Source organism: Spinacia oleracea, chromosome 1 (genome assembly GCF_020520425.1).
Source record: "Spinacia oleracea cultivar Varoflay chromosome 1, BTI_SOV_V1, whole genome shotgun sequence".
NCBI classification, from domain to species: Eukaryota; Viridiplantae; Streptophyta; class Magnoliopsida; order Caryophyllales; family Amaranthaceae; genus Spinacia; species Spinacia oleracea.
Genome location: NC_079487.1, coordinates 119,546,779 through 119,568,772, shown reverse-complemented (window position 1 = coordinate 119,568,772; position 21,994 = coordinate 119,546,779). Strand labels below are relative to the sequence as shown.

Here is a 21,994-nt window from a genome sequence, read left to right as displayed (position 1 = left end):
ATGTCAATTTTATCAATAAATCTTGTGACGGAAAGAAGCGTCAGCATTCAACAAATTAACAGGCAAACGTCGCTTTCCAACACAAAAAGTCAAAGTGGGAATTTAAGTGTAGAGAACAGAATATAGGATTACCATTAATAATTCACGTGAGTATTGTCTGCCCTAAACAAGTTCTAAACATCTTGCTTCAATCAGTACTTTAGTATACCCGATTAACTGGAATTGCCAAAAAAGAAAAAGGGAAATTTCTCCATTCATTTTGATTTGGGGTTTCAAAAGTTTTTTTTTCACAAGATTGATTGCAATTCCTTCAAGTCTTGATCCAACTCTTGAGGCACGTCGTTGCTTTCTGGGTTTCGATAAGAATCTGCAATCGCATTTGCTTTATCTAGCACATCAGTGGGCACGGTTTTGAGGAGGCTGCAAAGAAGATTATTAAAAAAAATATGTAGTCTGAGATACATTTATAAGTTATAACTAATCCCTCTTCTTTTTGTCTAAAATCAAGAAAAACCAGATGGGAATTATTTTAGCCCAAGTGAATAATTACAGGAGAAAATTACCTGTTCAATGCATTCACAGCAGTGGTAATTTTTTCTTTCATCAGCTTGACAGATGCGCCTTTGTTATTTCTTGAAGCGCGTAGGAGCAGCGAATCAAGTTCATCCACAGCTCTTCGGAAGATGACCACGAGGAGTACAAAAATATCCAAGATTTTTGTTAGAAGTGTCATTAAAGTAAAAAAAAAAAACCATCTAAACAGCATGCCTGGACCATATCATCTAATACTAAGAAATAATTTATACATGCAGACTGAAGTATGTACTTAAATGCTAGTGTTATTCCACCCCATATATCTAACTCCTTAGAATTTGTAATAGAGCATAACTATGCTCAGAGTAAAAAGCGACATGTATAACCGGGAAGAAACTAGAGCATGCAATCTTCAGCTTCCTCCTCCTTTTAGCTACAACTTATAGATAACATATACTCCTTCCGTTCCTAAATAAGTGTCCTATTTGGAAGAATGCGCGGGCATTAAGAAAAATGAGAAGCGTGTAAGAAAAAAAATGATTGAAAGTGTTTTTTTTTGGGGGGGAAAGGATGAAGTAGATAATTGTTTATTGATAAAGTACAAATAAAAGTGATGTGGGGATGATAAAGGGGGAAAAGTTAAAATGGGTAAGAAAAAACAATCATGATTTATGGAAAAGTGGTAAAAGTGTATGTCCAAATATGAAAAGTAGACACTTGCTAGGGAACGCTATAAATAGAAATATGACACTTATTTAGGAACAGAGAGAGTAAGTAATAAACATATGATCCAATATGCTTTTGTGAGGATTAGACACCTAATCGTAAAGTTGTATTCACCAACCACCTTGCAGGTATACGGTATAACTGAAAATATGGAAACTCGGGCAATCGTTTTCATATAGAAACTCATTGATGGCTCTTAGTGGTTCCAGTGCTTGTTTCCATTTTTTTCAGGATATACACCCAATATAATAGGTAATCTCTTCTGAATCCTACTTAGAGCTGATTGATAATTATAATTGACATAAGGGTTGTAAATGTCAGCTTTATACAGTCTAGTAATCTTAGAAATTAAAAATTATAAAGGCAATAATCAGTACCTGAGACACCGTTCAACATCATCAAAGGCAGCCTTGCCCTGTCCACCATCAGATGCATATTCTGCAACCTACATTTCAGAGATGACTTCAAATTCTAGGGCTTCTAAGTCGGGGTTTGGGTTTTTAGGCTATACATAGCTTAAAAACGAAACTTCCCGCCCCCATCCTCAGTCTGCTTTTAACTACAAAGGCGGAGGTTTTATACTTTTATGCATAAAACAATGACAAAATTAACAAGTAGAAAGAAGTTTGAAGGAAAATGCATAATTTTGGACTCTAAAATCTATCTAGTGTCCTCATAAGAAGAAAAAGTGAAGATAACCGAGTAGATTCTAACTTACAGCTCGTATATTCGAACGAAATGAAGCAGCAGGGCCGGACCGTAAAACTGATCTGTAGATGTCATATTGAGGCTGGTCAACTTCTAGGCTATCCTCTGCATTCAGAAAGAGAGGCAAGTAAGTGAGTCTCACACAAAGCTCAAAATCAGGGTAATTACAATGTATCTGAAAAAGTATGGAAACTTTTGTTTAAGTAGTTCCCTACAAAAGCGATTCCAACTTCAAATCTTCAGGAGAAAATCAGACACCCAAATCACATGTTGCCACATAGAAACCATATATAAAGTCAGACAAAGAGGTTCTCTTCCTAGCCTAATCAACTATACCAGTTCCTTAAAAATAGTGGGCTCGGATGACTAAGCAATCCGTTTAACGGTAATGTTGCTGACAACTTACATTAAGCAAATCCCAAAAACTAATTAGGAGCATCAGGCATTGCCTTCCCATAAGAACAAAGACCAAATTGAAAAAAAACATACCAGATATAATAGAACAAAGACCAAATTCGAGCTCCAGTTACCAACCAAACCTTAATGCAATCATGCAGCAAGGTGGGTTGGCGTTGGGCCGTTGGCTACATAAGGCGTGTTCGGAGGTAGTGTTTGAGGTAGTGGATAGCGTTTTGACCTATTCAAAACGCTACTTTTAAAATTTGCAAGTGTTTGGTGAGGTAGAGGTAGCGGTTGTCAAACGTTAAAAATAGTAGCGTTTGAAGGCAGCGGGTACCGTTTGATAAAATTATAATGAAGTTTTAAACAATATATGTAGTTTTATTGTATTTTACAATCTCAATCGCTACTTTTACCAAACACGGTATTAGTTACCCGCTACTTTGACAGCTAACCGTTACGACGTTACCCGCACCTATTGACCGACACCCGCTATTCCAACAACTTCCCGCTATTCCAACAGTTACCCGCAACTCAACCGCTAAACGCTACCTGCTACCGCTAGTTTTGCCCAACAGGGCCATAGAATTCTAGCATCAGCTGAGGTGCAGTCGGTGCACGACTCATGAGCTTGGTCAGTTAACGAAGACAGTGACTAGTCAAATCTATTATTTCTGATTACATCAACTGTTTTAGTCCTAATTTACCAGTCAAGCCCAGCATTAGAAGTATTAGTGTTCCCCAGCTATAGTCTATAACTCTATATTCTATAGACGCTGGATGCTTAGAACAAAATATGCAGTTTTGAATGTAAGCAAAAAAATTTAAAATATCAAACACTTGAACAACATATTAAATATCAAAAGCAAATAAAAGAAGTGGAGTAATAAGCTGTAAAGAAAGAGAAGCTACCTATGTCTTTAATTTGCAACTGAGTCAATATAACAGCAGGCACATAGGTCTCCAGAGGCTCAAGCTTTTTCCTGATTGACATACACTATCAAGTGGTGATATGAATCAATCACAGTGTACATATTCACAGCATTAACAAATGATATGATCGCAAAAAGCATCAACATAATTATATTAAAGCTCATAGTGGACTTCGAAAACATCAACTTTTGGCATGATAAACAGGAGCAATTGCACATAATCAGGTAGTTAAGCCATATCCACGGCGTAACGGAACAGTTTCATTGATCTCAAATATCTTACAATCAAATCTAAGCATTTCATTTGTAGATTGTACCTTTTTTTTGTAATAATCTAAGACACAAATCAGAATAATATCGGGGGTGGTGATCAATGTTTATCTTGCACCTAATGATAACCCTTTGAAGGACAAAAAGATAAATGCTAACTTAAACCTTTTATATCAGCTCCATAATTGACAAACTTATATGATATGATAAGAAAAGCAAATGTGGAGGGGAAGGAAAATGGAGTAGACTGCAAGACTTCAGATTAGATATGTAGATCCTCAATCATTAAATATTCTTGAACCCTGGCCGGTTTGGGTTTATAATACTAATTGAGGGGCTTGTAATGAATTTTTTAAAGATACGAATAATAATGAAAACTAATGAAGAAAAACACATGTTTGTAAATGGAGATGCGTTGTGGCGTAATTCATGTCAAATCACACACAAAATCAATTATCCAACACCCCAAGCTAAAGCCTCATACCAAAACGGATCGCCAAAGTAAAAGACATGTAAAAGAGGTTAAGCTTTTTCCTACCCATTCCACGCTCTTTCCATCAAAACAAATAACAAATTCAAAGTCCGTAAACACAAACAAAATAACCAATGACCACCAAAACTAAAGGTTAGATTGACTCGCTTCCAAACACCAGAATGTCCAAAAATAAATATCCCATTTCCCGGAGGAAGTCTTTGTCACAAGTGACTTGTGTCCACATGGACACAAGTGAGTACCAATACAGAATATGGAGTACCAATACAGAATATATTAGTACTAATACAAATTATGTGAATACCAATAACACAATATGACTTATATTGGTGGTACTTCTAAGCAATTTTGCATTTTGGTACCAACACATATTATGTGTTGGTACTCAAGATGGTTGTATTTGGATCACTTGTGTCCATATGGACACAAGCCACTTGAGGTTTAGAAACCCTCCCATTTCCCGCCCCGAAAAATGCAAAATATCAGGCACGTTACAATGCACCTAATAACACTTCAATACTTCATCATTCCAAAACAATATGAGCAGCTCAAATCTTAAAGGTATCACAATATAATTTCTACATTCCTCCAACCAACATTGTACAATACCACTAATTTTTCAAACCAAAAAATGCTCCTACATTGTAGTTTTACTAAAATTTACATTATAGAATCAGAAACTAAGCCATTTCGTTTAACGAAAATTTACAATTATTATTTCCATTTATCTAGGTTGAACGAATTCTAATTTTTATATGAACAAAAGTTACAAAATCACAATATACAATTTTCACTCAAACACCAAGTATAGGCAAGTAACACAGTTGTACCATTACTAATTCAAATTACACTATCAACACGGCTATTATTCCGGTTAGACGGAGTAATACAAAAATACAACACGGTGAAGGTAAAATCAAACACAGTAATGTTAAAACAAAGCAACAAAAAGCACACCTTTTCACATATCTATCAAATAGATTGCTGGTGGCGGCATTTGCATCTACAATCGGTAAATTGAAAAATGATTTCAATTTCAATATATGCAATGAAAACAATAAATAAATAATCCCTAAAATAAAAAATAAAAATTAGAAGAGAGAAAGTGACATACAAGGAGGAAGGGAGGAGAGAGAGTGGAGGAGGACGAGCGAAATTGAGACTAGTCGCCTGCTCTCCGTCCATTTTTGGGAGGGTAATGCGCATCTTGGCGCACGTTTGTGGTGTTTCAGTGGAGTTGAGTTCAGAGAAGGCGCAAAGATGCTAACGTGCGCCGTGGTGAAAATTGCCGCCATTGCAGATTGGTTGTTTATACGTCGGGAAATAGCTGGTTTCTGATCAAGAGCCTTTTGATTTTATCCATTGAAGGAAATGACGTTTTACCCCTTTATTTAGGTTGATGAAATCTAGGCCTTATATTTTTGGTCACAACTCTAGTTTGTTTTATTTTTTCGATTTCTTTCTGGGTAATCTAATATTTCAAACAAGAAAAAAATAAAAAAAAATTGACGTGCCTAGTTTTTACGGAGTAATTGTTTTTCTTTCCTTTATTTTATTTTGTTTTATTTTATATTTTAAATACAAAAATTATTTATAAGTTCGATTTCTTTCTTTATTCATTGCACAACCTTTTAATTTACAAAGTATAAATCGATATTGTGTTTAAATTTGGTAAAAAAAAAGCTACTCATTGTAGGGGTGGAATGATTCCCTGCGTGATAGTGGACACGTGGGACAACCGTGTTTAGGCGTAGTAACTAGTAAAGTTAAAAAACTTCTATCGTACTACTCTATATTGAGTTACTACGCGGTAAACACATAAAATAGCTCATATTATAGTAAAGTTATAGAAACTTCTAATGAACTCCTAAAAAATGAAGTATTACAATTGCACGATAAGATGAAAATAAGTTGATAATGTGTATTGAGACAAATCTAACAAGACTCACGTCACTCTATTTTTCATTAAGTTTATTCATTAAATATAATAAAAGTAAATTATATAAATAGCATTAAAGTCAAACTAGTCTAAGTAAAAGAGGAGTAGATTTATGCCCTGTTTTTTTTTAATTAACTGCAATTTCAGGACTTATCTGAAAGTTAAAGTTCAATTCAGCTTTGTTCAATTCAGGAACATTCAAGTTCTGTTCAATTCAATTAAGTTCAGTTAATTTTAATTCAGCTTTAAAGAACATGTCTTTAACTAGATTACTCCGTACAACCCACACAGTCACACGCTCACCTCACACTCTGTCGGAAATACCAAAAGCTTCACCGACGCATCCCCTCTTTTCCTGCTTCTGGAAAACCAACCCACAAACAAACAATGGTGAAGCAGGAAATCATATGGTTTACTCTTACCTCACTTCTTCTCTTATTCTCATCTTCTGCTGTTGAAACTCAAAGTAAGTCCTCTCTTAATCTTCATTCCAACACAAATTTCTAATCTTTAAAATCTGGAAGGAAAAAGAAAACCCCTAGCTCATCTTTCTGATCTTTGCTTTGCTAAGTTAAATCTGAGATTTTTTGTTTGTTTGTTAAATTTGTGAGTCTGTTGCAGTCTTGCCAAATGGGTATAGATGCCATTGTACATTTGCTAGGATAAATCATCTTTTTAGCCGGAATGAGCCACAACGCCCACAAGCCCATTACAAATTACAAATGGGGGAAGTGGGATTCGAACCTGTGACCTACAGTTAATAATTGGTGCATCAAATTTCCGTTTCCCCCTGTTTTTTCCCATAATTTTGATGAAATGGGGTTGTTAAATTGCTGTTGTGATCCCTTTCCATAAATAGAAAATATGGGTAAAACCAGTTGAAGCACACACACACACACACACAAAAAAAAAATCTTGTTATGTTTCCTTTTTCTCTAACTTGTTTTGTAATCACATTTCAGATTTCAATAATAGTGAGTAGAAAAATAAGAGAAATTTGTATTGATAAAGGTTACATTGTTACAAATTTATCCTTCCATGATATTATATGTTGGAAAGAAATTAGGTAGTTTTGTTACATCCTTTAGTTTTAAGGGGGAGTTAAGAAATTCTTAATTTTAGCAGCCCCTAAGTTGCTTTTTAAGGGGGTTAAATGTTATCAACTTATCATGTTTGGAGTTTTTAAAAGTTTTATCTAGGAAGTGCAAACCTTTGCCATTGTGGCTAGACCAGGATTGGAGGATTGTGTGGCTTATGACCCTAAACAAGAGTCAAGAGTGAGTTAATGATGAAGAAATTATGAAATAGTTCGGTAAAACCTTGCCAGCTAATGCTGGATAGAAGGCGAAGATTCAAAATGATCACTTCGAAACATGAATGTATGATAAAGCTTGTGCATTATGATGATTGAGGGCTTTAGCGCAAATAAAATACCTGTGTTGATGAAACAATATGCATTAAGACTGAGAGAGAGGGATGGGCTTGAATCAGAAGCTAGTTATCCTAGATAGGCAAATTAAAAAGTGTGTTGTCATTCAAGAAAAACAATAAACTTTCTGAAGTACAAGACTCATAGGGTAGTTGTTTGAAATGATGAATATGGTGGTATGAGATGTATTTGATGCAGAGTAACTAAGTATGGAGGAAAAAAAGAATGTAGCTAGCCCTATTTCTTTGAAGCAATAATCCTTAAGAACCAGATTATAACTGCTGGGGAGCAGGTTTTTGTCGTCTTTTTATTGCATATGAGCTTCCTTTAGGCTGGACGTAAAGAAAACATACTTCACTTCAAGAGAAACCAGCTTTCAAACTTCATTTTCCTTTATTTGGTTACTAACCCAGTAAAATAGGGAGGAAGGGTATAGGAATCAATAGAGGTAAGGCAAGGCGTACACCGGAAGATGTGGCAATGCTTTCTGTAAGATAGAAAGAGAAGAAAAATCTTATTGTATCTTATGCATCAAAGTGATTGATGTCCTTTTGTTTCTGATCCAGCCTTAATTTGTGAGCCATTTTCACTGTAAGTAGGAAAGTTTTATTGATCTTAAGGATAACAAAATACAACTAGTTTATGAGAGTTTATATAGTACTCTCTAGGCAGATGCGGAAAAGCCCAGAAAATAGGCCCAAAACAGATAACCCTAGTGTACAATAACATATACCGTAAAGTTCGGGGGCGTTGCAATAACGGGGCTTAACTTATTCAAGGCATATTCTATTAGTAATAGATATATCCAACGTGATCTATCTCTTACTTCACACAAGCATTTCTATTGTTAGAACTTAGAAGTCTTCATATTGTGTAGTCGAAACAGACTTACTTTCATTGCTTCCAGTTTCGTTATCTGTCTGAGTGTCCTGATTAAAACACAAATTATTGTGCAGGCAAAGTGACAAAAAACCCAGCTGACCAGCTAGTGCAAGTAATAAACAATAACAGAACTGCACACCATTTAACAGCCCTGTACAGCAACCCTGGTTTGGCTTGCATCGCATTGCAATACATAAAAGCTTATGAAGGAAATTGTGACGATGTGGGTGGACCTAAAGCCAAGAAGCCTGAAGATTCTGCTTTTGCAGAGTCATTTGCCCCGAATTGCAACGTGGACCCTGCAACCCTGACCCAAATCACAGGCCGTTTCCTGGGTTGCCAGTCTGAATATATCAACCCTGATAGAGCTTTCTCAGAGGTACTAATGAAGGATGGTAAAAGTCTGAACATTCTATACAGTAAAAACCACACTGAAGTTGGGGCCGCTGCTAGTGGGTCCGATGGTGGGGGCCCGTATTTCTGGTGTGTGCTCTTTAGCAATGGTAAATCTAACAGTAGCTTTGTTCTTGAGGGTGGCGAGGCTAAGGTCAGTAGACCGGGATGTTTCAGTGGTGCCAATGATGACTGTAGCAGTGCTCAAGGTAGGTTTCAATCCCAGTACCATCTAGTTAATTGTGTTCTAGGAGTTTTGGCTGTTATTGGGTTCGCTTTCAGTATATGATAGCAATTCCTTGATCAAATGACTTGTATTTGTTGGTTTTCCTTTGTATTTTATTTTTATTTTTCAATTCTTGATTTTTTTTTTTCCCCTTTTTTGTTTAATGAGACTTTGTTCCTCGAGCCCTCAAAAAAAAAAAAAAAAAGAGCTGCAGAAAGTGTAGTGTTACCTGAAAATATGTATGTCCATTATATGAAGAGAATGAAAGAACTACATATTGTGATTTGAGAAAACCTCATCCAAATCATATCATTTCTTCTTGGCTTTAGAAACATTCAGAGTCACACAGTAACATTTAAAAAGGTTTGTCTGTGTGTTTAATTTTCAAGAAGCAACCTGCCATTATTTCAGTCAGTTTAATATGTACAACCTGTTTTTGATGGTATTGAGTAAGAACATCAAAGGCGAAGAATACAACTTTTAATGGCTGTATCGCCTATATGCTTGGCTGATTTTCTTTATACTAGCAGCTTCAGATGTCAAATCATAAGCATCCGGAACACCAAGTAATCCTAGCTCGAACTCCTAACCCGACTGGCTGAAAATTTCTTCACTAAAGTAGCTAACTGATGAAAGAGTTTCACCTTCTTGAACTCAGTAAGTAAACAGATCATAAATTTTGTGTCATTATGTTTTATTATTACAGTGTAAACCCAGCAGCAAGCAAAAGAAGAAGCTCATTGAATCATGCTGTGCTGAAAACAGATACAAACCACAAAAAAACTAATAACTTTTGACCAGATATGAAGTATAAACTACTTGGAAAAAGGAGAGAAAGAAATAAAATGAATCCCCTTCCTTGAATTAGGAAGTAACTTCATGACTTGTACTTCAAAACTAGAAGAAGAATAGTAAGAATGAGAATGATCCCACCAGAAGAACCCCCAACTCTGTGAATCCAGTAAGGATCGAACCTGCTTTGATCGAGGTAGCAGGAAACAGAAATGGCCAGGATCACAACCAAGAGAAGGACAGGCAGGAGAAATGCCAAGTTGAATGATGATTCTTCTTCTTCGTCTTCCAGTTCACTTGCAGATCTTCGATCAATGTAAAGAGGTGAGATTACTGCTACTATGGCGAAGATAATCACTAGAAGCCTCTCATATGAAGAAGACCGGCCACTTCTCTTTGCAGCAATTGGTGAGTCCATTTCAGTATGCTAGTGGTTTTTCTTTCTTTTTTGTGAAAGCCAAGTTTGGAATATATGCTCATTTTTTGCTACATAAATAGTGGGCATCTGGAGTAGTACATCAGGAAATTGCCTTTGTTATTGCTAAATCCCCTTTTTGTAGAAACCAAAGAAAAGTGTGGGAGATTAGTGGAATAGTTGAGGATGCTAGTCGGGATTTATCGAATTTGGATTCATTTTCGATCATTCATTGTTACCGGGAAGCAAATCAAGCCGCGGATTTCTTGGCGGCAAAATGAAGCTCTTGTCCTACTATGTCGTTATGGTTTTCGTCTCTCGTCTTTTTGTCATTCCTTCTCCCTCATCATCTGAAAGGATGAGTTAAGTCTGCCTTATCAAATGGGTTAACCTGATTTTTTTTCTTATAAACATACGACGTATAAAATAAAATAAAATAAAAAATTAAAAAGAGAAGTGTGGAATATTTGATTGTTTTCTTTTTCAAAAAAATTTCTTTGTAAATTAACTTCCTTATACACGGAGTACTACATTGTAAGTGTTAGAATATGCATTGAATTGGTCAAGCCCCTTACTGCAACGCCCCAATACGGGGATCTCGTTGTATTATGTAATTTGTACTTCTCAAAATCAATAAAGCTTTTCTCTCCTTTGCATGTGGACATAGGTAATATATTGTTAGTGAATCACGTTAAATCTTTGTGTTCTTTATTTACGTTATTTATTGTCTGTTTTGCTTCTGTTATAACAAGAAGATTTGGCACCAATCTGCCGCAAAACTAGACTACAGCCAAGCCACGCTCATCACTACAAGCTACGGGCGTCGTCCAAAATCTCAACCCCGCAGCATATGTGTACGAAATATTACTTTACTTTAATAGATGACACCAACTTGCATAGCTTTTACACTGGAGGAATCCATCATGAAAATCACAATCTTAAAAGCTTTATCACAAAGTTTGAATTAGCAGTCAGTATTCATGGCTTCATATTATGGAATCAGATTCCTGCCTGCACCATCTACCACTTCCACAAACAACTGTTTAGTGCATACAAGGCTTAGTCTTGTTACCACATTCATCTTAATCAACATGAGTACGACGATAATATTGAAAGAATTTACTTTAATTACTTCGTATATGGATACCTAGTGCGTGTAATATACAGGAAAAAAACTAGCACGGATTTTGGTCTTACAAAGCAGAATTTAAAATAAAATTCCACCGATTGCTACAAAGTATCAGCAAAAGAGATTTTCATCAAGCAGAACTCTATGTATGCTTGCCTGCCTAAGTAACATCTTAGTAGATGTAGATGGCCGTGGTAATTCGTACAAAATTATGGATTTAATTGGGATGATCGGAAGTACTTGAGCTCTTACTCTGAAGTCTTTTCTGCCACTTCTTCTGTGAGGCAGTAAGATCTGATAATCCTGGCTTGAGTGAACCATCTTGAGAACCCATGGCTGGTGGAAGTTCAGCAGGGAGTGCAGCAGATGCACTTGTAAAAGCATTCAGAACGAGGAATGCTAATATGGGTGATAAATCCAAGGTTCCCCCGAGTGGTGGGATGAGTCCACGAAATATGTTCAAGTAGGGGTCACATAAGGTGCTGAGAATCAAGATTTTGTAATTAATTTATACACGAAGGATTTTTAGGAGGTTTTTTATTTTTGAATAACAGGAAAAGGAAAAGAAAAATTCCACCTAAATCAGGAAATCATAGCAGGCATACCTGAGGGGACTAACAATTTGGGGTGGAGCGCTTGGAAACCATGTCAAAACAAGCCTGACAACTAACAGTGTATTGTAGATATTCAGGAAATTTGAAATGCCATTTGCAACCACTAGTCCTGCGACTGAATCACCCGGTAAAACAGCAGCAAAGTTGTGACTTGACAGAGAATTTAAACTCCTATGGCTTCTCCAGTGAGCCTGAAACAAAAAGTATTTTGGTCATTTTGAAATCTCAAGAAGCTACAGATGGATATTTGGTTGGTCTTAAACCTCCAAACCAAACCCATAAAAACACAGTAATACGCTACCAAATTAGTACTTCAAGATCCCAAAATTCTACCAAATGCCTCTACCCTATACGAGGTATTATATATGCTAGGTATCCAATCCCTGTACCTCTCTTAGCTTCTTCAAGGCCAACATAAGTAAATGAAAAGCGGCAGCAACAAGGTTGTTTTCCCCCATATAACAATAGCTCAGTGAGAAATGAATGTCGTACTATTTAAATAAAAATATGACCTGTGATGCTGAAGCACAGAGCATGTTGCTACAGTATTCAGGAAAATCATCGGTACAGGAGGAATTTCAATACTCAGTGTGCAGCTTTTAGTGCGAAATTACACATCATAGTCCAGCTAGCAGAGCAAGAAGTTCAGAACAGGAAAACAGCAGGTGAAAGGGCTTATACAGATGGGAAGCCGTCATGATTGGCCAATCATTGGTTCTTTCTGTATAAACTGTTCTTAGACAACTCCTGAAGGCCAAGGAAATTCAGTAAAGACTTGCTGAACTCCGAGTGAGAAGTTATTGGGCATATCTAATGTCATCTCCAATATTTGCATATTCTCCTTCATTTCTTCTGTCAAATTCTTTTAGTTCTTTTTACTCCGCCCTTTATGGAGATTCTCCTACCATGGATATAGTAGTACTTCAGTGTATGAGAAGATCTAAGACAATAACAATGACAACAATATTTATTTGTGCAAGTGTATTTTCTTGTTGGAGGGTGCTATCAGTCTAGAAGTACCATGCACATAGCCTTACCCCTAGCAAGTGCAGACCCATAACTCCATTGTTGTGGACAAAGGAGTTAGCCAGAGAGAGCGGACAGATATGTTTCCCCAGCTCCACTGTATACTTGATAATGAACATTGTGAAAGGTAGAAAGCACAGCTTCCTGTAGCAGGTTTACTTCCTTTTTCTGTAGAATTTTCAGCATAAACTTCTTTTGCAAAGTTGTTTTGATTGCTTTCTTACTATTCAATTACGAGCTAACAAACAGTATTTGAAGTGTGCATTGTTCAATACACTCCTAGAATACATCAGTATCTATGACATGAAACAATACAAAAGCTTCAGATTCAACTTCATGAAAAGTTTATAAAGTTCTGCGTATATGCCCAGCTTACTACTCCTTTCCTCATAAATTAGTTTAGCTTATTGCTCCATGCATGGTTGCGCTCTTTTTTGCCTTTGGATAAGTATTATAATAGTAAAAGCTTATGTTTATATATAAGCCTTTTTTGAAGAAAAAAAATGTTCTAGAAAGAGTGAAAGACACCAAGGGAGTGTCACCCATACACAAAAGAAAGGCTAAGGGAACAAATGCATGTCCTGGAGCTATCATGCCCAAATCAAGAAACTTCAAGTATCACTAAAACTTAAAGAACTATACTAGAATGACATCAATGGGGGTGTCACCTATATAAGGAGGGATAAGGAAATAAATGCCATTAACTCCTCGAGTTGTTAAGAATCAATTTATCTACAACATTAAGGAATGTGAAATATATCTCAAAGGTTACTACAAGACTTCAACTATAAAGCCTCAGAAAAAGGGAACTTGAAACCTTGATGAGGGGAAGCTGTTGCCTCAAAAATCCATCGAGTTCCTTATTTTATAACTGCACTACCGAGTTGACAACATCACAACGAAACCATCTTCTAAGCAAGGAATACTATGATACTAAATTCAATACATTCTTCCTTCAGTATTTTCACTTGTGACAAAATAGAACATAAGTAAACAGATAATGATAAAAATGGCCATTAGGGAACGCTGAAAACCCAAAAGGAATATTCACATTAATCCATTCCCATACTCTTCAAAAAATGCAATACTAGTTTGGACTCCCAACTTCCCAAGTGCAAAACAATACCCCTCAATGGCTCAATCTAATGACATTGAATCTTTTATTCCATCGACACACTCTAAGACTCACAATTGATCTTTACCCCATTACAGATTCAGATAACCCACATCAAAGTAAATATCTTCACTTTAGACATGAAAATTCCAATCTTTCATCTATCTTTATATTCTCAAACACATCAAAGTATCAAACCCATTATAGATTGAGATAACCTCACCACTCAAGTGTACCCAACTAACTCATACCAAGTATATCATGATGAATATAGTCACACTATCCAAATACATCTTCCCACTAAACCCATTGAGGACAATCCACTATTTACGTTCACCTCCGGGCAACATTAGATCTCCCAAGCACACATTTGCTAGGCTCTCAAGGAGAAACGAGTGCTGGCGTGCCCGAGCTGTGCTACTTTGAAGCATTTTTAACCAGCGAACAGCAAATTCTGTATAAATGATTGGTTGCTTTGAATTTTGATACCTAATTCACTCATCACCAAATAACAAATACCCTCAAAACTCAAAATTCACAATGATTCAAATTCAGATAAACCCACCACCAAGATATAGCACTCAATCACTCAACCAATAAAAGAAGAAAAATCAATCTTATACACAATCTAAACAAAGCAGGAAAATCAATCATAAAACGAAAAACAAGTGTACAATAAAAATAAGAGATTAAAAGAGAGAGAGCATCGAATTAACCTGAGAAAAGTTCTGGAGGTGCGAAGAGAAATTGAGGAGATTGTTCAAAAGGGGGTTCTGGGTAGCAGAAAAATGAAGAAATTGGAGACATTTTTCAGCGTTTGAAGCGATAGTTTTGTGGAAATTGTGAAGAATTTCAACGGGAGAAAGTGCAAGAACTACAGTTGAAGTGGGTTTGAAGAAGAATTGTTGGGGATTGAAAGGTGGTGAGATAACTGTGAATATTGCTAATGGATTGGGTAACTCGCATTTGGTGGTGGTGTTCTCAGTTGGAGTTACAGAAGCCATTGTGTTCGGTTCTCGGTCACTACACTCTTCTCCTCCTACTCTTTTGTTCAAAACTTGAGATTGAGGTGGGTGATGCTAAACGGATAGGCTTCTACGACCGAGAAGAAGCGGTGGTTCCAAATCAACACGCACGACCCCAATGGTCTTTTTTTTTTTTTTTTTTTTTTTTTTTTTTTCCTGACACGAGCTTAAAGAAAACCACAAAAACTAAGGAACGTTATTAAAAGCTAATAAAGTTGTAGATGCTCCCTTCGCGAGATCATGAGCTCTCAGCACCGATCCACCTTCTGTATACTACACCATTGGAACGTTTTCCCAACCCTTTTAATCTCTGCAACAGTCCAAAGCAAATGGACATCAATCAACTCTTCTTTCATCACCATCTCTACTAGCGACTGGGAATCAGTAAGGATTGTAACCTTATCAAAGCTTGCCTGCACAGCTCACCATAACCCATATAAACAAGCCAAAGATTCCGAATGCAAAGCAGAAAATGTCGTTCCTGACGCAGCTCCATCGAGGATCATGTGAACGTTCTCTTGTTGCCCCTCCAAATACCATCCCATTCATGCATTGCGGGTATGAGAATGCCAAGAACCGTCATACTAGAATCATATCCATTGCACCATCTTCACCCGTATCAGAAATGATAATTCTACAGAACCCTGGTGGATAAGTGTAAATGATCTCTTGAGGACGAAGGAAGCTCAAGTGTTGTTCTCTATTTTTCGTTAGAAAACCCTGTTGATCAGTCCCCTCCTTAATGATGGACAGAACTGTAGGATTAGCAAAATAGACACTTTGAAAGTGGAAAAATGACAAGGGGACCTCCTTAAAGAACTCTTATCTGGGAATTGAATCCAATCTTTGTCGTAGGTGAAATCTGAAGGTAAAATCACTTCCACTGATACTGCAAATCACATTGGCATAATTATAGATCAATTGATTTTTAAGATAAAATTTAAACTCAAATTTAATTCATCTAAGCTCAAATTTTGTTCATTTAATGACAAATTTATTCATTTAATTCACTTTTTCATTTTTTTTTCATTATGAAAATGACATTTTACTTACACTATTCACAAATCACAGTTGATATATACATTTTCGAGAAGAAGCTTACGAGTATACTTCTATACGAGTACAATACACATGTTGTACAATAAAACTTTACGATATATTATACAGGCCAATAACTATTTTGAGATAGTGGAAAGGATTTCACCTTTCATTAAAAGGTTAGGGTTCAATTTTCGTAAGAGAGGTTGAATTAAGTTCACATCTAATTAAGGTATTTTGTGAATTTTGCGAAACCCTAGGCGTATTTCATGAAAAAAATCGTTAATTTTATGGATTCTCTATTCTATAACAAAAGTAGACAAATTATGTAACTTGGTGCTATCAAAGAAAATTGAACTTAATAGGTTGTTTTAAAAGAAGTAGATGTGCATATTAGGTAGGTATTTACAAAAGTTCAATTTGTGGAATTAGAAGGTTATTAATATGTAAAATTACCACTTGGGTGTGTTCTCTTTACCTGAATTTCACTTATCATATCTTATTGGTCCTGAACATATCTTATTTTATCTAATCTTATATTATTGGCTCTTATTTTATCTTATCTGAACTTATTGACTCTTATCTTATCTCATACGAAGTATTATCTTATTGAAACTTATAGAATGACCTTATGTAATATTTACCTTACCTTATCTTATCTTATTCACCCTGAACTTATCTTATCTTATCTTATCTTATCCGAACTTATTGGTCCTTATTTTATATTATTATATCTTATTTTATCTTGTTATACCTGAAATAAGTGAAAACAAGGTGAAGATAACAGAGTTTTAATGAATTGTTCGAGTTTTACTCATTGAGTTAACAAACTTTTTGATTTCTATAATCTTCGTTTATTAATTTAATGAGTTTCGTACTAACTTTGACTATGCTTTTTCACAAACGTATCAACTTATTCGCATCCCTAATGCCTATTTCGAATTATTTTGTAGAATAAACAAATGTATTGCATGCATAAGGTGTTTAAAAAATTTACCTCAAGTCTTATATGTGACCAGCCACACCATCAACTTGATGGTGTGACGTGTTCACACTTATAAATAAACACAACGTGTTGATCAATGGAATCTAAAAGTAACATCAGTATATACAAGAAACCTCTAACATGAAACTGCAATAAACAATAAAAGTAACAACGAATACAATGTATAAGTAACACCAACATAGAAAGTCGAGTAACACCAATGTAACGCCCCGACCTCTAAATCACTTATTAAGGCATAATTAGCAGCAGAATTAACCTAATTTGGTCGGGACATTACCTGCCGTAATTCTCTTTTGGAAGTTACAAGGCAACATCATACATAAGCCATAAAAACCTCAAATCTAATATAATAATCCTTTATATTCCCAAAATATAAGTACATAAATTACTAAAAGTCTTTAATTAAACTATTAAAACATTAAGCATAAACTAGGTGAATAATATAATAGTGAAGTTCCTCGCCACTACTCGTGTCCATCGTTCCCCGCAGTACCTAAAACGGAAAACAAAACGGTGAGCCGAAGACTCAGTAACGACTACCCTAGCAACGTAAATTCATTTCAACTCATTTTATTTAATAACACAGGGGGAATAGAATGGGTAAAACATTTAATAAAACATCATATTTAATTCATTCATAAACTTTTAATGAAAAACGTCATTCATAAACTTTTAATTAACATGCTAGTTGTCGGCAAGTACGAACCGTGAAGGAATTCTCCACTGGGCCTGGGCCCATAAGAGCCTGGGCTCATCGTAACATGGGGCCTAGGCCCTGAGCCTGGGCTCATAAACCATGGGAGCCTGGGCTCGTAATCCATGGGTGGACAGGTGTCCGTGGTGCATGCATGACCGGTAGATAGGAAGATGGTAGTTTATATACCGCCAGACAAACCAGGTCTTTCACTTTCATTTTATCATGTTTTATGTAATTTTACCAAGCCTGGGCTTGTATTTCAATTCGAAATAACATAACTCATTTAGCTCATAAAACATCATTTTGATCCTGGGATCAATAAACATATCATTTCTTTCAAAGCATTTCATAAACATAATTTTATGAGAAAACTTAATCAAATCATATTATAATAAACAATCCAAACAAATCATATTTCATCCCACAATCCATAAAACACATCGAAACATTTAATTCTTAAATTCAATCATAACGTCATGATTTCATAATACTTTTATAAGGGGATTGCGGGTACTAGCAATAGCCGTTACCTCAATTCCATGATTGCTAGGCCTTTTTCCTTGGTTCGTTCGTCCTGAGCTCCGAGTCTGATTTCTTTCAAAGTATTTAATCATTGAATTAGTATTAAAATGATAACTACTTTAAAACTAATTATTTTTATAAATATTTTTAGTTTATAAATTCATAAAATAACTTAAATAAAGTATTATTAAATTCCATTAAATCAATACATGAAATATTTTCATAAATCAATAAAATACTTAAAAATTAATAATATTTTTCATAAATCAACACATGAAATATTTATCAAATTTTAAATCAAAGTGGTTTCTAAATCATTTATTTAAATTATAACAATGCTAAAGTAAGTAGTAATTTATTTAGGGCTTAAATTGCATGGCAAAACTTACTTAAGGGTATTTGGGCCTAAGAGTTTTGGGCTTAGCAGCTTGAGAAGTAAAAAGGAACAAAGTTCCAATACTGGAACTTGTTTCTCGTGAAACTGGGCACGAAGCCACGAAGAACAGAAGCAGGGGAGGAAGGCTCGAAAACAGAGGAAAAAGAGGAGAGGGAAAAGCGATGGCTGTGTGGTGGCTTGTTAACGGCGGTGCGGCGCAGAGGCACAACAGAAGAAGCCGTAGACACGGCGGCTTGGATGGCTGGGCACGACGGAGAGAGGAAGCAGGGAGGGGAGAGTGAGGAGGAGAAAGTGGCGCGGGAGGTGAGGGAGGTGAGGGAGGCAAGGGGGGATGTGATCGGAGTTATGGTCGACGCAGCAGCGTGGTACCGCGCCGGAGAGGCGCCGGTGGTGGGGTGGTTCCGGGCGGCGGAATAGTAGGGAAAGGGGGTTATGGTGGTTGCACAAAACAGGGGGAAACATGGGAGATTTGAGAGGTGTTTTCCGGTCGGTTCTGGGCGGAGACGGAGGCGGTGACAGGTTTGGTGCGGGTGCGGGTGGCTGAGAATGATGGTGGGTGGTGGTGGTTCGACAGAGAAGAGAACAAGGGGGGGTGGTTTTCAATTTCTTTTGCTCACTTATTTTTGGTTTTGATGTTTTAAAATTAAAATCTGGAATGTTAGAATTTGTAACTGAAGAAAAGAAGGAAGCAAAATTTGTCTTTGCTATGAATTGGGACCGAAATGAGGGAAAAGGGAGAAGGAAGGATGGGTTTCCTTCTTGCTGGTACGTGGAGAGAAAAGAGAAGAGGTGAAATGAGATTTTGGCTCTTCTAAGGGTATTTTAGTCATTTCCCAAAGTTAGGCAAAATTCAGAAAATCAATTTCTGTTTTTAGAAAATTAATTAGAATGGAAATGTTTAATTAAAACTAAGTCTCAAAATAATCTTTTATAAAAGTGTCGTTAACGAAAAATAAATTTCGTTTTCGAATAAAATAAGAACGTTATTAAATTATGAAAAATCCGAAAATAATTAAGATTTAAAAAGATCGTTTAAGCTCGTAAATATAAAAATTGTTTAAATATGAAAGTTGAATCGAGTAATCGGTATTAAAAATCCAAGTGAAATAAAATTTCGTTAGTTAAAATAAAGTTCGAAATTAGGATTTAAAACGATTTTAGCTAAATAAAAACAATTAAGCATAATTAATCGAGTTTTAAAAATTCGGGGTATTACAACCAATCTATACAAAGAACCTCTAATATCAAATTGAAGAAACTGCATCAAAACAAGAAGAGTAACAACGAATATCATGTATAAGTAACACCATTTAATAACCTTCTCTGTAGTTGTTGCGCGTGAGGGAGTTGCGCGTGAGAGAGTTGCGCGTGCGCGTCACACCATCAAGTTGATGGTGTGGCTGGTGACACGCGAGACACACTTTTTTTTATTAAATTTTATATATAAAAGAAAAAGTTGATGGATAAACAATCTAAAGGGTTAAGTGCTTAATTTTATACATTATTAATGATTTTGTAGAAATAATTTTGATTAAAATAATTTTTTTTGATCACTAACAAATAGATAACTTTTACCTATATAAGAGTATTAAATAGTTAGTTTTATGTTCATTAACGTGTCATGCAGATGAGAATAGTGATTGATTTCAGCCCTAAATACCAAATTAAAACACCGAATTGAGCAAAATTAAGACCATGGGAAAAAAATGACCGCAAACATTCAATCATAACATTTCATGGCAATCTGAACAACTAAAAATGCAATACCGAACATTCAACCATATCATATCTGGCAATTTCAGTAGATTATTCGAAAATTAATCAATTTTTGAATGAATTGCAATCTCTCCACCGGGAAAAAAACATAATTAGCACAATATAAGAAGACCTAAAGCACAAACAATATCGAGAGAAACTAAAAGCAACCACACTAACTCCACACCTTGAACTAATATAATTACGATCATGCAAAAGGATCGAAAATGATAATTTTTTTTTAATCTTTTTTACAATTAGCTTATTGGTATTTTTATTTTCTTGACGGGTTGCTTATTGGTAATTGGATACATAAAACCAAATCTTTATTGATCATTAAAATTTTATTTTTATTTGATAGCATATGAAACTAATATTGAGGCTTTAACCATCAGTTTAAACTTTTAGTTGAGTTGGTTCTTTGATATGGTATTAGAGCCAGCGTGACACAAAGTTCACGGGTTCAAATCTCATCCACCACTCCTTTCAAAGTAGAATATTTCGCGCTAGGTATGAGGATGTTTATAATACATCCACACTTCAATCATCAACTTAACATTTTGGTTGAGTTGGTCATTTAAATTTTAAACACAAGATGTTACCACAAAATTGTACATATCACGAATTTAAAACTAATATCGTAGATAAGAATCATCTCGTATTTTAGGATTGTGACAATCGTAAGATTTAAGATTCAAATCACGATTTTAAAAACAAAGGAAGAAAGTAGTTTGGATAAATTTGGAATGCAGTTGACTAGAAGACTGGGCTTTTCGAAGGTCGTGATGGAGTGCGATGCGGTAAATATAGTTCGTTCGATAAATATGGGTGTTGTTGATTTCTCTCCTTTGCTACTATTTTATGAAGATATAGTTAGGATGAAAGGTAATTTCGATTCTTTTATATGTAACCATGTTTGTAGAGCGGGAAATACGTTGGTTCATCTTGTCGCCAGATGGAGTACTAACGATATAAAACTTGTATGTGTTGACAAATTTCCCCAACCCCTTATAACTTTGACGGAACTTAATTTGATTTAATAACAACGGTAACTTTTGTGTAAGACCGCTTACCGGAAAGATCACTTTGGTTACTTAACTAATTGGTTCAATTTCTTAACTAATTAGTTTTAGTTCTTAACTTATTAGTTTAATTGTTTAACTAATTGGTTTTAGTGCTTAACTAATTAGTTACAGTGCTTAACTAATTAATTTCATTATTTAACTTATATGATACTAAGGTGATTTTTTGTGTAAGACCGCCTTACATAAAACTTTGTATAATACGGAGTAATTAATAACAATACCCGCGTAACGTTCCCTAAGAAAACAAAACGTGTTGCACATTTAGATTTTGCTTTCTTTATCGTGTAACACGCCTACAAAATTTTAAAATTTAAATGCAATTTTAAATGCAACTTCTGACCAAAAAGTCTTACAATGGGTAAGTGGACCCTAAAATAAAATAATCCGAAAACTTGCAATGACTATCTAACACGTGTCAAGGCCTCCTTTTTCTTCAACCTCCAAATAA

General features: G+C 35.5%; 4 protein-coding genes and 1 long non-coding RNA gene across 5 annotated transcripts; 1 reads left to right on the top strand and 4 right to left on the bottom strand.

Moving 5' to 3' along the window:
- Positions 1–107: 107 nt before the first annotated feature.
- LOC110795099 (uncharacterized) lies at positions 108–5,421 on the bottom strand. Its single transcript, XM_022000077.2, has 7 exons — positions 5,177–5,421; positions 5,020–5,065; positions 3,280–3,350; positions 1,979–2,073; positions 1,638–1,705; positions 564–674; positions 108–420 (listed from the first exon to the last, which is right to left on the bottom strand). The coding sequence occupies exons 1-7, from the start codon at positions 5,355–5,357 to the stop codon at positions 288–290; spliced, it is 705 nt and encodes a 234-aa protein (XP_021855769.1). The 5' UTR covers positions 5,358–5,421; the 3' UTR covers positions 108–287.
- Positions 5,422–6,281: 860 nt separating this feature from the next.
- LOC110795097 (uncharacterized) lies at positions 6,282–9,224 on the top strand. The gene is made up of 2 exons (XM_022000074.2): positions 6,282–6,467; positions 8,387–9,224. Exons 1-2 carry the CDS (start codon positions 6,389–6,391, stop codon positions 8,992–8,994), a joined length of 687 nt encoding a protein of 228 aa, XP_021855766.1. The 5' UTR covers positions 6,282–6,388; the 3' UTR covers positions 8,995–9,224.
- Positions 9,225–9,593: 369 nt separating this feature from the next.
- LOC110795098 (uncharacterized) lies at positions 9,594–10,783 on the bottom strand. The gene has a single exon (XM_022000076.2). The coding sequence runs from the start codon at positions 10,139–10,141 to the stop codon at positions 9,809–9,811; it is 333 nt and encodes a 110-aa protein (XP_021855768.1). The 5' UTR covers positions 10,142–10,783; the 3' UTR covers positions 9,594–9,808.
- A 459-nt stretch (positions 10,784–11,242) lies between these two features.
- Positions 11,243–15,120, bottom strand: LOC110795096 (ylmG homolog protein 2, chloroplastic). Its single transcript, XM_022000073.2, has 3 exons — positions 14,738–15,120; positions 11,873–12,072; positions 11,243–11,749 (listed from the first exon to the last, which is right to left on the bottom strand). The coding sequence occupies exons 1-3, from the start codon at positions 15,023–15,025 to the stop codon at positions 11,485–11,487; spliced, it is 753 nt and encodes a 250-aa protein (XP_021855765.1). The 5' UTR covers positions 15,026–15,120; the 3' UTR covers positions 11,243–11,484.
- A 2,182-nt stretch (positions 15,121–17,302) lies between these two features.
- LOC130466174 (uncharacterized) lies at positions 17,303–19,309 on the bottom strand. The gene is made up of 3 exons (XR_008926188.1): positions 18,699–19,309; positions 18,318–18,381; positions 17,303–17,583 (listed from the first exon to the last, which is right to left on the bottom strand). It is a non-coding gene; the product is annotated as an uncharacterized lncRNA (long non-coding RNA).
- Between the last annotated feature and the right edge of the window lie 2,685 nt (positions 19,310–21,994).

What these genes read in the sequence shown, in the direction of transcription:
- LOC110795099 (XM_022000077.2), bottom strand. Translation starts at nt 5,357, where the DNA reads ATGGCGGCAATTTTCACCACGGCGCACGTTAGCATCTTTGCGCCTTCT. An exon ending in GTTGCAAATTAAAGACATAG is followed by an intron (nt 2,074 to 3,279) that starts GTAGCTTCTCTT and finishes TTCTGAATGCAG; the next exon opens with AGGATAGCCTAGAAGTTGAC. An exon ending in GATGTTGAACGGTGTCTCAG is followed by an intron (nt 675 to 1,637) that starts GTACTGATTATT and finishes CATCTTCCGAAG; the next exon opens with AGCTGTGGATGAACTTGATT.
- LOC110795097 (XM_022000074.2), top strand. Translation starts at nt 6,389, where the DNA reads ATGGTGAAGCAGGAAATCATATGGTTTACTCTTACCTCACTTCTTCTC. An exon ending in TTCTGCTGTTGAAACTCAAA is followed by an intron (nt 6,468 to 8,386) that starts GTAAGTCCTCTC and finishes ATTATTGTGCAG; the next exon opens with GCAAAGTGACAAAAAACCCA.
- LOC110795098 (XM_022000076.2), bottom strand. Translation starts at nt 10,141, where the DNA reads ATGGACTCACCAATTGCTGCAAAGAGAAGTGGCCGGTCTTCTTCATAT.
- LOC110795096 (XM_022000073.2), bottom strand. Translation starts at nt 15,025, where the DNA reads ATGGCTTCTGTAACTCCAACTGAGAACACCACCACCAAATGCGAGTTA. An exon ending in ACCTCCAGAACTTTTCTCAG is followed by an intron (nt 12,073 to 14,737) that starts GTTAATTCGATG and finishes TTTTTGTTTCAG; the next exon opens with GCTCACTGGAGAAGCCATAG. An exon ending in CAAATTGTTAGTCCCCTCAG is followed by an intron (nt 11,750 to 11,872) that starts GTATGCCTGCTA and finishes CTTGATTCTCAG; the next exon opens with CACCTTATGTGACCCCTACT.